The 13,990-nt window shown below is 43.5% G+C and overlaps 1 protein-coding gene across 1 annotated transcript in view; it reads right to left on the reverse strand.

Moving 5' to 3' along the window:
* Positions 1–717: 717 nt before the first annotated feature.
* The window catches only part of LOC128616284 (sphingosine kinase 1), a 17,809-nt gene continuing 4,536 nt past the window's right edge, over positions 718–13,990 (reverse strand). Inside the window, exons 2-5 of the mRNA XM_053638861.1 lie at positions 6,210–6,359; positions 3,095–3,189; positions 2,904–3,019; positions 718–1,774 (exon numbers count right to left, since the gene is read on the reverse strand). Coding sequence (XP_053494836.1) covers positions 922–1,774; positions 2,904–3,019; positions 3,095–3,189; positions 6,210–6,359 — 1,214 coding nt within the window. The 3' untranslated portion in view covers positions 718–921. The remainder of the gene's footprint in view (positions 1,775–2,903; positions 3,020–3,094; positions 3,190–6,209; positions 6,360–13,990) is intronic.

Consider the following 13,990-nt stretch of genomic DNA (forward strand, 5'->3'; position numbering starts at 1 on the left):
TGCAGGCCACCAAATTATCAGCTGGAAATCAAGACCCATAGAATCAGTCATCTGTTAAAATGCACCGTCTTTAGGTCAGCTGGGGTTCTAGTGATCAGGAAAATTCAGTTCAAGTTTTAGAAACACCAACCTCAGGCCACCAAATTATCAGCTGGCAGTCTAAACCCACCAACCGGATGTTCTGAATAAACTAATTATTTGAATCAGTTACATATTATGGCTTGATCTAAACTGAGGAACAAGGCTTGTAACTACTGAGAAAGAACAAGTTTGACGGTACCACCTGATACCATTTGCCATTTTCCGCTGCCCATGCAATCCCTGAATGATATTTTGATGGCATTCTCATGCTCTCCTGTATTAGGGCTCTCTATACAATATTCACACTTGGATGAGAGAGGTAAATGTTGATAAAACTCCAAGTGAGTAGCACTGATTTAGACTGGGTTCAAGCCAGCTAGTATGTGTTTTTGTCAGAATCACAATGAACTCCTAGAGATCCCTAACTCATATACGTATATCCACAAGGACATGCCCAGCAGCTAGACCATCCTGACATTAAAAGCAAAAGAAAAGCGGGAGAAAAGTGTCAGATACACCATAAAGGTTCTCATTATAAAAATCAATATAGGTAGCCTTGGTTGTTTTAAACAGAATTGTTACAACGTGGGCTTCAGCTAAGCTTAGATGCCAGGGTTTATAATATCAGTCAGACATATGTTCATTTAAAAATACTTGTATTAGAGTTTACAAACCCACCAGCTTGCATAGTCCATGATGCTCTTGAACATTCAGTAGCGCGTTTCAACCATCAGTTAAAAAGACCTTATTTAAACCACACAAGACCAACTTGAGGTTGATTCCATTTTCCACCATCAGTTAGAATTGCCTCTTTAGCTGATTCATGTTTTTAGGCGGAGGTCATCCACATATGATCCTGGCGTATCCCTTGTGCACTTGAGCTTGAATTGGCCCATACTCCACCTGCTCCCCATCCACTGTAATGACTCCAGGCTTCGTAATTGGCTCCAGCCTCAGTGCTCGGACACGCCGGTACATCAGATGTGGACACTCGCATGTCAGGTGCGTCCCTTTCTCCATGGCCAGGAAGAGTCGAAGCAAGGCTGGTCGCGATATTCCTGCTGTTACGTAGAGCAGGTGAAGGCACCCATCGTCAGGCTGAGCGTCCGGTGTCACCATCAGCTCCTCTGACAGGTGAGAGTGGCAGGTCGCTAGAACCAGAACAAAGTCTTGCTCTTTTTCTATGGTCCAGTCTCTTGGTACCGGATCTCCGATAGGACTCAAGAGGTTGTCAAGTAGTCTGTCATCCTTTGACTCATTTTCAGATAGTAAGAAGTCACCGCCATTAGAGTTATGGCATGTATTTTCACTTGTGCTGTTCTGCCGCTGCACGTGCGATATACACCGAACAGATGAACAAAAAAGGGAACGAGGATGTGAAGCAGGAGAAGAGGAAATCGATGCTGAGCTGGAATCCTCTTGAGTGGGCAGGAAAGCCAGCCTGCCCTGGTAGGTGCGTAAGGATGCCAGGCGCAGAAGAGTGCCCACAAGGAAGCGCATGGCACCGACGTGGCGAAACTTTTCGCTCTCAATGTCCACGTCAGCCACGAAACCCCAGGCGAGTGACAGGAAGGAGAAGAGACGGGGCCCGGAGGAGAGACGCACAGAGATGATGTCCAGTGGACACACCAGACCTTTACAGAGCAGGAAACAACAGCTTAGCAGCAAGTCCTCACCCAATGCAGGGCCAGCTCTGGGACACACACACACACACACACACACACACACACACACACACACACAATATTTACTGATAGGCTCTACACAAACATATATAGACAAGCATTTAGAATAGAATAGAAAATAATGGCTTTATTGTCATTGTGTCTTGCAGTACAACGAGATTTAGTATGCATTTCCCAATACGGTTTTATTTGTATACATAAAATTAGATACATTCACAATTAGATCCCATTATTGCCTCCACTGGGGATTTCTTCTGCATTACAAATATATTTTATGTCAAATATTGCTATGTTCAACGCATAGACAGAGTGGCAGTGCAACATATTTTACTCTCAGCAATTAAAACCTCTTTGGCACACACACATAGAACATCCCATCCTCCACCAAGGACTACAACTCATCCTTCTGTCTGTGCTGTCTCACATGTGACCTCTTTGACTTTGGGTGCTTACTGTAAAGAATAGGTTCCCTGCTGTTTAATTTCCTGTGTTCTATGCATATAAATGACCCTATTAGTGCTCTCAGGCTCCATCTTAAGTCACTCAAGCACTCATCCTCACCGCAAGCTAAAACAGTACATTAGCACTGCACTGGCCTGGGACTGATTATATGGGTCTGATTAAGGGTGATTTAAAGATGGCTGACTTTGTAATTTGCCAGTCTGCAAGAAATCGACATCAACAGTGTCAGCTTTATTTTGTTCTGATTATGTGTGCTAATCTGGTAGTAATTTGATGGCTGGTGCATAAATTATTCCTGTGAGAAATTAATGTTTGAGAGACTTTGTTATTGATAGACCAGTTACAATGGTGCCTAATATGGAAAAATCTTCAAATGTATGGGATAATGGTCAGATTTTGCTCCTATAAAGAAACCATCATAGTAATGAGAAATCTAGCATAGAATTAGGGAAGACATTGGTACAAAAGTTGGAAAGGTCCCAGGATGCAATGCAGCTATTTGATGAAGTTGCTCTGAGTTATGGTGGATGCTCAGCTGGGCTAGTTATTTATCCATAGTTAGAGTCCTGAGAGACAGTATCTGGTCGGTTCCACCCCTACAATTTGACACACATCCTAATCTAATGTTACCCTCTGTAAGATTGAAACGTGTGCATGTGCTACATCAGTACTCACTGTGTGTAATGGTGGACTGATGCTGCCAGTGCGTTGCCAGATCCTCCGGGTAGAATGCCAAGTGGAGTGCGGATCGCCGTATCCCAGTCCTCCCTCTCCATCAAACCATTGATCACCTGCAGGACACACCCTCCCAATTATTTGCTAACACACACACACACACACACACACACACACAAATAAACACCAACCTCAAACAGAAGTCCATCCCCTGACAGGATGACGATGGCGCTCCACTGTGACAGATCGGCATTTCTTACCACCTCACGTGCATGGTTCTGATGCTCTGAGGAGAGAAAGCCATACGTATTTTTACTTCAGAAGGAAAGTTCAAGTGTGTGTGTGTGTGTGTTTTGTGAGAATAAGGGTCATGGATTTTTACTGCTGCAGCGGAGTGTAATTATTCTGAAAGGTCTGTCTTACTGGATTTACCCACTGAACCACAAGCCACACGCACACTCATACACACAGAATAGAAAGAGATAAGAAGAGACTGGGGGTTGAAGTGAGTAAGTGATATAAAGAGACAGAGAGTGAAAGACAGAATCATACAGGGAGGAAGCGCTGAGTCAGCACTCTCTCCATGAGCGAGTGTGTACATCATTTTCAGATCAACTGCCTTCCTCTAAATTAAACCTGAGCTGCTGTTTCTACCCTGATCCTGTGGGATGGACCGACTGCACACATCAGCTAAAACGCATGGAATGAGAGAGAGAACGATCTCACAAATAACTAATAATTAATGACTACGGTATTTTCCTGAATTAGAAGTCTCTCTGGAATTTTCAGCACTCCCACCCACCAAAGTCTGGCTGTTTAAGCAAGTGGTGTCCAATCACATCTGCAAGGGCCAATCACATCTGTGGGCTCAGGTTATCAATCCAGTCAAGCAGCACCTGATTCCACCTGTTTAATCAGTTGATCTTGGTTTTCATTAGACTCAGGTGTAACTTCTGCTTGGTTGGAATGGAAACCTGCACCCACAACGGCCCTTTCCGGATAAGATCAGACACCCCTGGTTTAAACTGTTTTTATACCCCGGATCTATTGCCATTTTTAGTTGCCACACAAATTTAAGAAGGCAGGCACAATTTCATTAATTCAATAACTCGAAATTGTGAGCAAGAATAGTGTAATAAAGTAATAAAGTTACAACCCCGATTCCGAAAAAGTTGGGACAGTATGGAAAATGCAAAAAAAACCCCAAACAGAGTCATTTGGAAATTCAATTCACTCTGTACTATATTGAAAACACATTATTAACACATTATTTGATGTTTAACTTTGTGGATTTAATTTATTTTTGAAAATATACACTCATTTCAAATCTGATGACTGCAGCACACTCCAAAAAAGTTGGGACAGTCGACTGTTTACCGCTGTGTAACATCACCTTTTCTTTTAATAATACTTATTAAGCATTTGGGCGCTGAGTGAAGACACCAGATGGTTAAGTTTAGCGAGTGGAAGTTTCCCCCATTCATCCGTTATGCATTTCTTCTGTACGGGGCCTTCATTGCCTTATTTTGTGCTTCATAATGCACCACATATTCTCAGTGGGAGATAGGCAGCAGGCCTTGCTAACACCCGTACTCTCTGCTTACGCAACCATGCGCTTGTAATCTGGGCAGAATGTGCTTTGGCGTTGTCCTGCTCTGGATGGAAGCATATGTTGGTCCAAAATGCGTACATATCTTTCTGCATTAATGCTGCCCTCACAGATGTGTGAGTTACCCATGCCATGGGCACTGACACACCCCCATACCATGGGCACTGACACACCCCCATACCATGACAGAAGCTGGCTTTTGTACCTGACGCTGATACCAGCTTGGATGGTCCTTTTCCTGTTTGGCTCAGATGAGACCGAGCCCAGAGAAGTGGGCGGAGCTTCTGGATAGTGTTGATGTACGGCTTCTGCTTTGCATAGTAAAGTTTTAACTTGCATCTGTGGATGCAGCGGCGAAAGGTGTCGACTGCCAAAGGTTTAACAAAGTATTCCTGAGCTCATGTCAGGATATCCATTACAGACTCATGCCGGTTTTTAAGACAGTGACGTCTGAGGGATCAGAGATTACGCGTGTTCAGAAGTGATTTCTGGCCTCACCCTTTATGCAACGAGATTTGACCAGATTCCTTGAATCTTTTAATTATATTGTGCACTGTAGAAGGTGAAATGCCCAAAATCCCACCGATTTGTGTTTGGGGAATGTTCTTCTCAAAGTGTTGGATTATTCACTGACACATCTGTTGGCAGATCGGTGAGCCTCGACCCATACTTGCTCTTGAAGGACTAGGCCTTTTTGAGGCTCCATATCAACTTCACATTACTTTCTTATTTCAACTTCTCAAATCACTGTAAGTCCTAAATTGCCCCGTCCCAACTTTTTTCGAACGTGTTGCATGCATCAATTTCAAAATAAACATTTATCTTCAAAAAACTATGCAGTTGATCAGATAAAACATCAAATACCTCGTCTTTATACATTTTTTTATTTAAACACAAGTCAAAGTACATTTACAAATCACTCCTCTTTGTTTTTTTTATTAACGTTTGCATTTACATTTATTTATTTAGCAGACACTTTTATCCAAAGCAACTTACAAATGAGAAAATACAAGCAAAAAATATGTTTCCATACTGTCCCAACTTTTTCGGAATTGGGGTTGTAAATTGGGGTCACACTAAATAAAGTATCAAGAAACAACAGAATATGCCCCTTCCTGCTTTTATGTCAGCAGTCATCTCTGACTGCTCCATAAATACTGCAGACTAGAACCCTGGCTTTAGGCGTCTCTCTGACCCACATTCACTACTTTTCTGTGTCTGCGCACTGATATATTACATTGTTCTAAAAATGGCCATGGGATAAAAATATTGCATCTATATATAACTGCAGACTGTTCGGTCCTGATGGAGACGCAGTTCTTCGGCATTCCTGACAGATTTGGGTTTGTTTTCATCACCCCAGAACACTCTGTACCTCAGTAAATAAATAACTTTGGCTGTTGTAGTGCCTTGAAACCCCGAGCCAATGCTAAAGAACCACACTGTGTATGTTTAAACCATGGAGGTTATTATAACAGAGGAATATAGTTGTTAGCATTAGTTAGCATTATTCATTTAATCGGTGTTTGCTCGCATTGGTGTTGACTCACTACAGTAATATATGATGTACAAATGACGTGAACTGGTGTCTTTGCTTGTGCAATAATGCTGATGATAAAATCCCCTAAAGATTGAGAAAAAATGCTGGAAAGAAAATATAAACATAAAGATAAAATAAAAACAGACACCAGACAGACCTGTGGTGATGAGTGTGTGAGGGATGTTTGCCTCAGTGAGCATGCTCAGTACAGGGCCAGTGTAGAGAGACATCGCCTGGCCTCGTCCACTCTGAGGATTCACCAACACCATCACTCTCCGGCTGACACACACACGACTGAACTCAACACCTGAGAGAGTAAGAAAGACACGAACACAGCTGAATTCTCAACACCCAAGGGACAGAGAGATGGAAGAAGTCACGGAATCCATTTGAAACGCATTTTCATTTTATAAATTTGACAAAAACCGAAAGACAGACTCACTAGATCTTCCACCGTGCTCTTCAGCAAGGCTTATTTGCTGCCTGTATGACAATGACACATTTATGTCTTACACGCTTTTTTTTTTGACTGGAAACAACACTACAGAGAAAAAAGTGTCATTGGACAGTCCTGCACAGCAATCATTTAACACCCATCTTCCACGCTGAGGAATTTTTAATCAGGCTTCAGGAACATTTTTCCTCTGTATCATAATGCTCTGAACAGATGGAGACCTGTGGTGTTGACCATGCTGATCTCTCTACCATGACCAGTGAAGAAAAGTACCACGTAAGGAATGCAGCGCTGGAGCGAACTAGTAAATCCAGGAAACGTTTGATAAGATGCAGAGATCCCAATACGCCTAACGAATGATTTTCTTGAGTCTATATTGGATCAGTGATAAGGACACACTTTTATGAATATAGTATATTTATGTATTTATTATATTATATTGTATTTATGAACATATTAATATTACCACAGTAACTGTCCAGATGTGGCATCATACACTACAATAAAAAACGCACCCCGTAACACACACTCTTCTACCCACATATCATATGTTCTGTTGTTCCTGTTATTTGGTCACAAGTTGAGATAATGTGACGTGCTCAATGGTGGCCACGAGTTCCGGCAGTGTCAGAAACTTTTAATGAAACTCTCTGACTATGAGTGCTGCTGTCCCAGAGGACTCGGGGCACAGTGCGGGGGACAGCCTGGACGGGGTGCCAACCCATCACAGGGCACAATCACACACACATTCACACATTACGGACAATTTTGAGATGACAATCAGCCTACAGCACATGCCTTTGGACAGGGGGAGGAAACCGGAGTACTCTGAACACACAAGTTGAAGGCGGGAATTGAACCCCCAACCCTGGATGTGAGAGGCAAACATACTAACCATTAATTGAACCCCCAACACCGGATGTGAGAGGCAAACGTGCTAACCATTAAGCCACCATGAACCCCCCCCAAGAAACATAGAAGAGAAAACATCTCCTTGACATCCCAGTCCAAATAAATGATCAAACACAGTGAGTTAATTTTCCAGTAATCTATGCTTCCCAGTTTTCCAGTTCCAGATCATGCTGATTGATGACGTGTTCTTTCATCACAAGTCTACCGAGGACCTTCATTGTTCAATCTGACATGGAGAACACACTTTATCTCACAGCTTGTTATAGAACTCAGAATTGTAATGGGACCCCATACAGTATGGCAAGTTGAGCTGTAGCCAAGTCCACCACTGTCAAGATCAAGACAAGACCAAGACTAGGACTAGCCAAAATCAACTCAAGTCTGAGTCTTAAGTCACGATGGAGCATCAAATCCTTTTTCAAGCAAATCCGTTACTTCAGTGTCATGTATGCCAGACTGAATTTGTGAGTTGAGATTTACCCACAATTCTGCAGACTCATTCTGGACAATAGATTGAGGTATTAGAAGACAAACAAACTCTTGGTCGAGAACAAGACCATATTTAGTGAGTCCAAGACCTGACATAAGTCCTACAGCTGTAGACAAGTAATAATCTTAAATCACTTATGCCAATTAAAAGTAAAACTGGCTTTAGGGAGTGGATGGAAGGTATAGAGCATGGAGGGAGTGTGGATGGAGATAGTGTGGATGGAGGGAGTGTGGATGGAGATAGTGTGGATGGAGGGAGTGTGCATGGAGATAGTGTGGATGGAGGGAGTGTGGATGGAGGGACTGTGGATGAAGGGACTGTGGATGGATGGAGTGTGGATGGAGGGAGTGTGGATGGAGGGACTGTGGATGAAGGGACTGTGGATGGATGGAGTGTAGATGGAGGGACTGTGGATGGAGGGACTGTGGATGGAGGGAGTGTGGATGGAGGGACTGTGGATGGAGGGAGTGTGGATGGAGGGACTGTGGATGGAGGGAGTGTGGATGGAGGGACTGTGGATGGAGGGACTGTGGATGGAGGGACTGTGGGTTGGGATTGGGACCTCAGTGGTATTTTCAAGACCTAAATCAAATATAGAGAGCGGAACAGAACCTGTGTAACACACAGTCAGACTACAGCAAGCGGAAATATGCAGAAGTCTAGTGCATTACTGATTCAGCTCCAACCTCCTGCAGTGTGTGAACAGATGGAGGCCGGTGGAGGTGAAGGTGATGATAGCTGTCCCAAGAGCACTGAGGCCTTGACTTTTTTGCTGAGTAAGACGTGCAGACGACCAAACCGAGCCAACAACTGTGAGCAAGCAATGTGTTTTCCTGACACAGGACAACTGAATGATACAGTCAGAAAGAGATGTGGAACAAAGGGGATCAGATGTTAGGATCAGACAGGAGTGAGAGAGAGCGAGAGAGAGAGAGCGAGAGAGAGCGAATAAGAGAGAGAGCGAGAGAGCGAAAATAAGAGAGATAGAATAAGAGAGAGAGTGAGAGAGAGTGAGAGAGAGAATAAGAGAGAGAACGAGAGAGCGAAAATAAGAGAGAGAGAGAGAATAAGAGAGAGAACGAGAGAGGGAGAGAATAAGAGAGAGTGATAGAGAGAGAGATGGGATCAAGTTTAAATATCTGTCTATAAAACAGCAGAACATCATTGTTTTTTTATTAATGTATTTTATTAAACCTATTATCCTCGTTTAGTAATGGAAACCCGTCTTCGTTTATAATCTGCTTTTTATTCAGCATTTCTCCTTCAACCATTTTCTCCCTTTGACCCAAAGTCTCATACTCCTGAGCACACATTGATAAATTATGCATCCGACAGCAGGAAATCTGATCTGAGTTCAGCTTCCATTAACAGAGAGAGAAAGAGCAGGGAGCGATGAGGCAGAGCTTTTAGACGCCACGCTGTGATGCTCAAATCCCATTTAGGTTTCATACACTCGAGATTTTTAAAAGCTTAATCTGTTTAAAAACATATAACCTGGCCCAAAAACTAAAAGGTAAAAAAATAAAAGGTATGTTAGCTTTGACACAAAACCATTACTACGCTAGCATAAGCAGCTTGTTAGCTGCGATTAGGAAACATGACTTCGGCTAGCACAGGACTCCTGATAGCTTCGACTCGATAACGTTGCTTCAGCTAGCATCAGCAGCTGTACAATATTACATTAAGTCATTACAATGCATGCTTTAGGTTTAACCCAAACACTGTTTGAGCAATGCAATCTACTGTCATTACTATAAAGAGCCTGGTAATGTTCTCCTGTGAACACAAATTAACCCGCACACCCACACACACTGTAACCACCATGTCTTTCTCACAAGAAGAGAAAACCAAGATCATTTACACACACACAGCCATCACTTATACATTATATATGCACTGTTCTGTTTATCATCACAGAGAGCAGTTCCCTACTTTATGCTCTGCTTCTCCCACATTACTGTGGTTATGTGTTCTTGTGCATGACTAGACAGTGTTAATGGTCCTCTGTGTGTGTGTGTGTGTGTGTGGCTGAGAGCCAGGTGTAGTCTGAAAGCAGAGTCAGCATCATTAATGTGCAGTCTTGCATGTTACATCACAGTTGTGGGTGTGTGTGTGCGCTACTTGATGTTTTCTCAGTACACCATATGTAATTTAGTTTTCTTTAAATGCTATTTGGGGAAAAAAAGAGTATTTAACCAGAATCAAAAGTGTAAAATGTTGGTCAGTGTTATAGAGGTAATGATGATACCTTAAAAAAAGAAAAGAAAGTGTATTATGATTGTCACGTATCGTGACGGAGCGGAGATAGGACGGATGCAAGTGCAGTATGAACAGTTGTTTATTTTAAAAGAGAGACAGGCAGACAAATCCAAAACCTGATCCATAAACGTAATCCAAAACAGGCGAAGGTCAGGCGATCGGCAAACAGGCATACACAGGGTTAAACATGAATCAAGGTCGTGGTCACGGAAAACAGGGTCGATAAACAAAACGAGAAACATGAACTATGACGAGGAACTGGGAGCGGATAATCCAGCGTGAACTAACTCTAAACATGGCGCGTGACTATGACTACTATAAGAACTAATCTAACTCTACGATAATCTTCCGCGTTGTGTGCTGGGAGTCGCGCGGTATATATGTGGACATGATCAGCGTCTAAACTGCTAGCAGCTGAGGGCAATACAGACACACGTGAAATCCCAGCCAATGACAGAACAGGGAGGAGACATGACAAACATAAACAAAACACACGTGTCCAGATGTCACTACTGTCAACAATGGAAAAGCAGGTGCTCGCGCATTCGCGCTTAGAGCACGCTGCTTCAAGGGGAAATCATGACAATGATGTAAATTATGACAGTGTTAATTTCTCATCATCATTTAAAGCACTGTTGCATTCACTTAAAGGTACGTTTAAGTGACAGGACATGAGCACGACAGTCGATGATGCCATGTGATTCGATTTACAGCTGCTATCACTGAGACTAACAGATATAGAGGCCACACCTCCTTGAATAAGTCTGAGGGACACAGAGGCCACGTGTCCTTTTCTGAGACTGACAGATGCAGAGGCCACACCTCCTTGACTAAGTCTGAGAGATACAGAGGACCTGCCCCCTTCAGTTTGAGTGACAGACACAGAGGCCACGCTTACTTCATTAAGACTGACAGACACCGAGGCCACGCCTCCTTCATTAAGACTGACAGACACAGAGGCAATCCCTCCTTCACTAAGACTGACAGAGGCCACGCCTCCTTCACTAAGACTGACAGAGGCCACACCTCCTTCCCTAAGACTGACAGACACAGAGACCACGCCTCCACCACTAAGACTGACAGAGGCCACACCTCCTTCCCTAAGACTGACAGACACAGAGGCCACGCCTCCTTCACTGAGACTGACAGACACAGAGGCCACGCCTCCTTCACTGAGACTGACAGAGGTCACGCCTCCTTCACTAAGAATGACAGAGGCCTCGCCTCCTTCACCGAGACTTCACAGACACAGAGGCCATACCCCCTTCAATGAGATTCTGTACTAGTATAAATCTGAACATCAAACTGAGTTGATACAAGTGTGTGTGTGTGTGTGTGTGCGTTTATGTGTGTGTGTGCGTGTGTGTGCATATGTGTAGGTGTGTGTGTGTGTGTGTGCATGTGTGTGTGTGCGTTTATGTGTGTGTGTGCATGTGTGTGCATATGTGTACGTGTGTGTGTGTGTGTGCGTGTGTGCGCGTGTGTGTGTGTGCGTGTGCGTGTGTGTGCGTGTGTATATGTGTGTGTGTGTGTTTGTGTGTGTGTGTGTGTGTGTGTGCGTGTGTGTGTGTGTGTGTGTTAAGCCGCATGCTAATATGAGATTAATGGAGCAATGTGTAATGAATGCGATAAGACCGTATATTTTTGAGCTACTAATGAATATTAGATGACAAACTGGCCCAGACTACAGACCGCAGCCGGTGACGTCAAATCGAAAAGAAAATGCTAACAACAGTCAGCGGTGACCTTTAGAGTGATTGGTGGAGGAGAACACAAAAGCCAAGCACCAGGCCAGATGTTTGATTTGCAGGCCCGCTGCCACACACAGAAAAAAGCTTAGAGAAATCTATAATCCGATGTTGAGGACCCCGCAGCCATCTGCTTTATCTCTGAACAGCCGTTTACAGCTCATGCTTAGATTGATTTATAGCTTTGCGTTCTTAAAAACTCATTTGAAACACATGCGTGCTCTTCAAATCTGCATCCCAGGCTGCTCGGAATCAAAACATCCAACTGTATTTATTTCATCACTCATTTCCTCATCAGGGAAGAAACACTGGACAGATGTTACTTGCTCCTGTGAACACAGATTCACGATGATGATAAAGATTCAGGTTTCACAAATGATAACAATCATGTACAGGAAGCTTCATCCACACTACATCCATAATGATGTCTGATCCAATATCTGATCTAAAATGACCGTAGCTGCCAGCCAATCAGAGTCAGTTTACCAAGGGGTGCCATTTATTTTTTCGGACAAGCTCGATAGGAAAAGCAGAGATTATAACATCGGTGTCAGTTTGCTGAACGTTCAGGTGTCTACAGTCATGAGAGGTAATTAGCGCATGGCTGTAATCTCAGATCTACATTATTTTGGGTCTGATGAACTCGTGATGTCGCTACAGCTCACACGTCACTCGCTAAATCTTACATCAGACTCGTTAGACTAAAGACGGCCACGCGCAGCCATTTCCGGCTCTGGTTCAGGCTTCAGCTTAGCAACAGAGATGCTATAAAAAGATGCTGATAGTGATATCTTCACAGTGATGAACATTTGGGCTGCAGTTACACCTGTGCAGAGCGGTAGGGGTTTTTTTTTTTAGAGCGGGCCTTTAAAAGGAAAAATAAATAAATAAATCCACCCTGAAGAACTTGCATATCAATATTTATAATGAATGTCATCTCGTGCAAAAGATTTATTTTAGCATTGTGACTTCTTGTCCATTTTTGGTCCATTTTGACTGTGATTAACGGTTTCCTACATTACCCACAATGCCGTTCTACCTGCTGATAGTGCTGCAGTGGGGTCTATAGCCCTTGCTTCATCTCTACCTAGAGAGTGATGCAGCGGGGCTTTAGTCCTTCAGTCTGTCCAGCTCTCTTACGTCCTCATCTGTACATTCTGCTCCAAATCTTCACATTTCATGCTAATACCGCCATCAACACCATCATCTCATAGATCGCCAACTAGCTGAGCCAAGTCTCAGCCGTAACTCGTATCGCTGTGTTGCATTCTGGGACTTTGAGTCCAGCGTGTCCACTACTTTTTTATGTTGGACATCTACGGAGAATAGCGAGTGAGAATAGAAGCTTTATTTATTTTTGTTTTTAGGTGATAACAGTGAGACCTGACTGTCGTTGCTTTGGTAGCACTGAGGTCGTCTCAACAATTACAGTCGATGAACTGGCTAAAGGAAACTAGTACAAAACAGAAGTCCAGAAATCTCTTAACTAAAGCAGTTGGTGGAAAATTGGCTTTGCTGTTTCTTGCTGACGTGCGAGAGGCTGTAGGTACATCCGGTTGTACGAAGTGCCAAAGCTCCATCAACAAGATGCCATCATGCAGGAAGACACCATCCTTATACCAAGGGTTCTGTTCTGGGCACAAATGGTAAATGGACAGAGGTAAATGGTCTGCACTTATATAGTGCTTTTTTAACCTTAGTGGTTCCAAAGCCCTTTACACTGGTTCTCATTCACCCATTCACACACACACTCACACACCAACAGTAGCATAGGGTTCAGTGTCTTGCCCAAGGACACGTCGGCATGTGGAGTCATGTGGGCCGGGAATCGAACCGCCAACCCTATGATTAGTGGACGACCTGCTCTACCACCTGAACCACAGCTGCCCAACAGTCACAACCTGAACCCCCGACCTTCCCATCAGTAACCCAGAGCTTTAACTGCCAAGCCACCAATGTGTGTGTGTGTGTGTGTGTGTGTGTACTTTGACTTGTAAACTCCTAATGCCCACCTTTCTTTTTTTTGGTGAACATCCTTACTCAGCATATCACCAAATTAGCCTAACTGCCAAACA

This window comes from Ictalurus furcatus, chromosome 12 (assembly GCF_023375685.1).
Source record: "Ictalurus furcatus strain D&B chromosome 12, Billie_1.0, whole genome shotgun sequence".
NCBI lineage: Eukaryota > Metazoa > Chordata > Actinopteri > Siluriformes > Ictaluridae > Ictalurus > Ictalurus furcatus.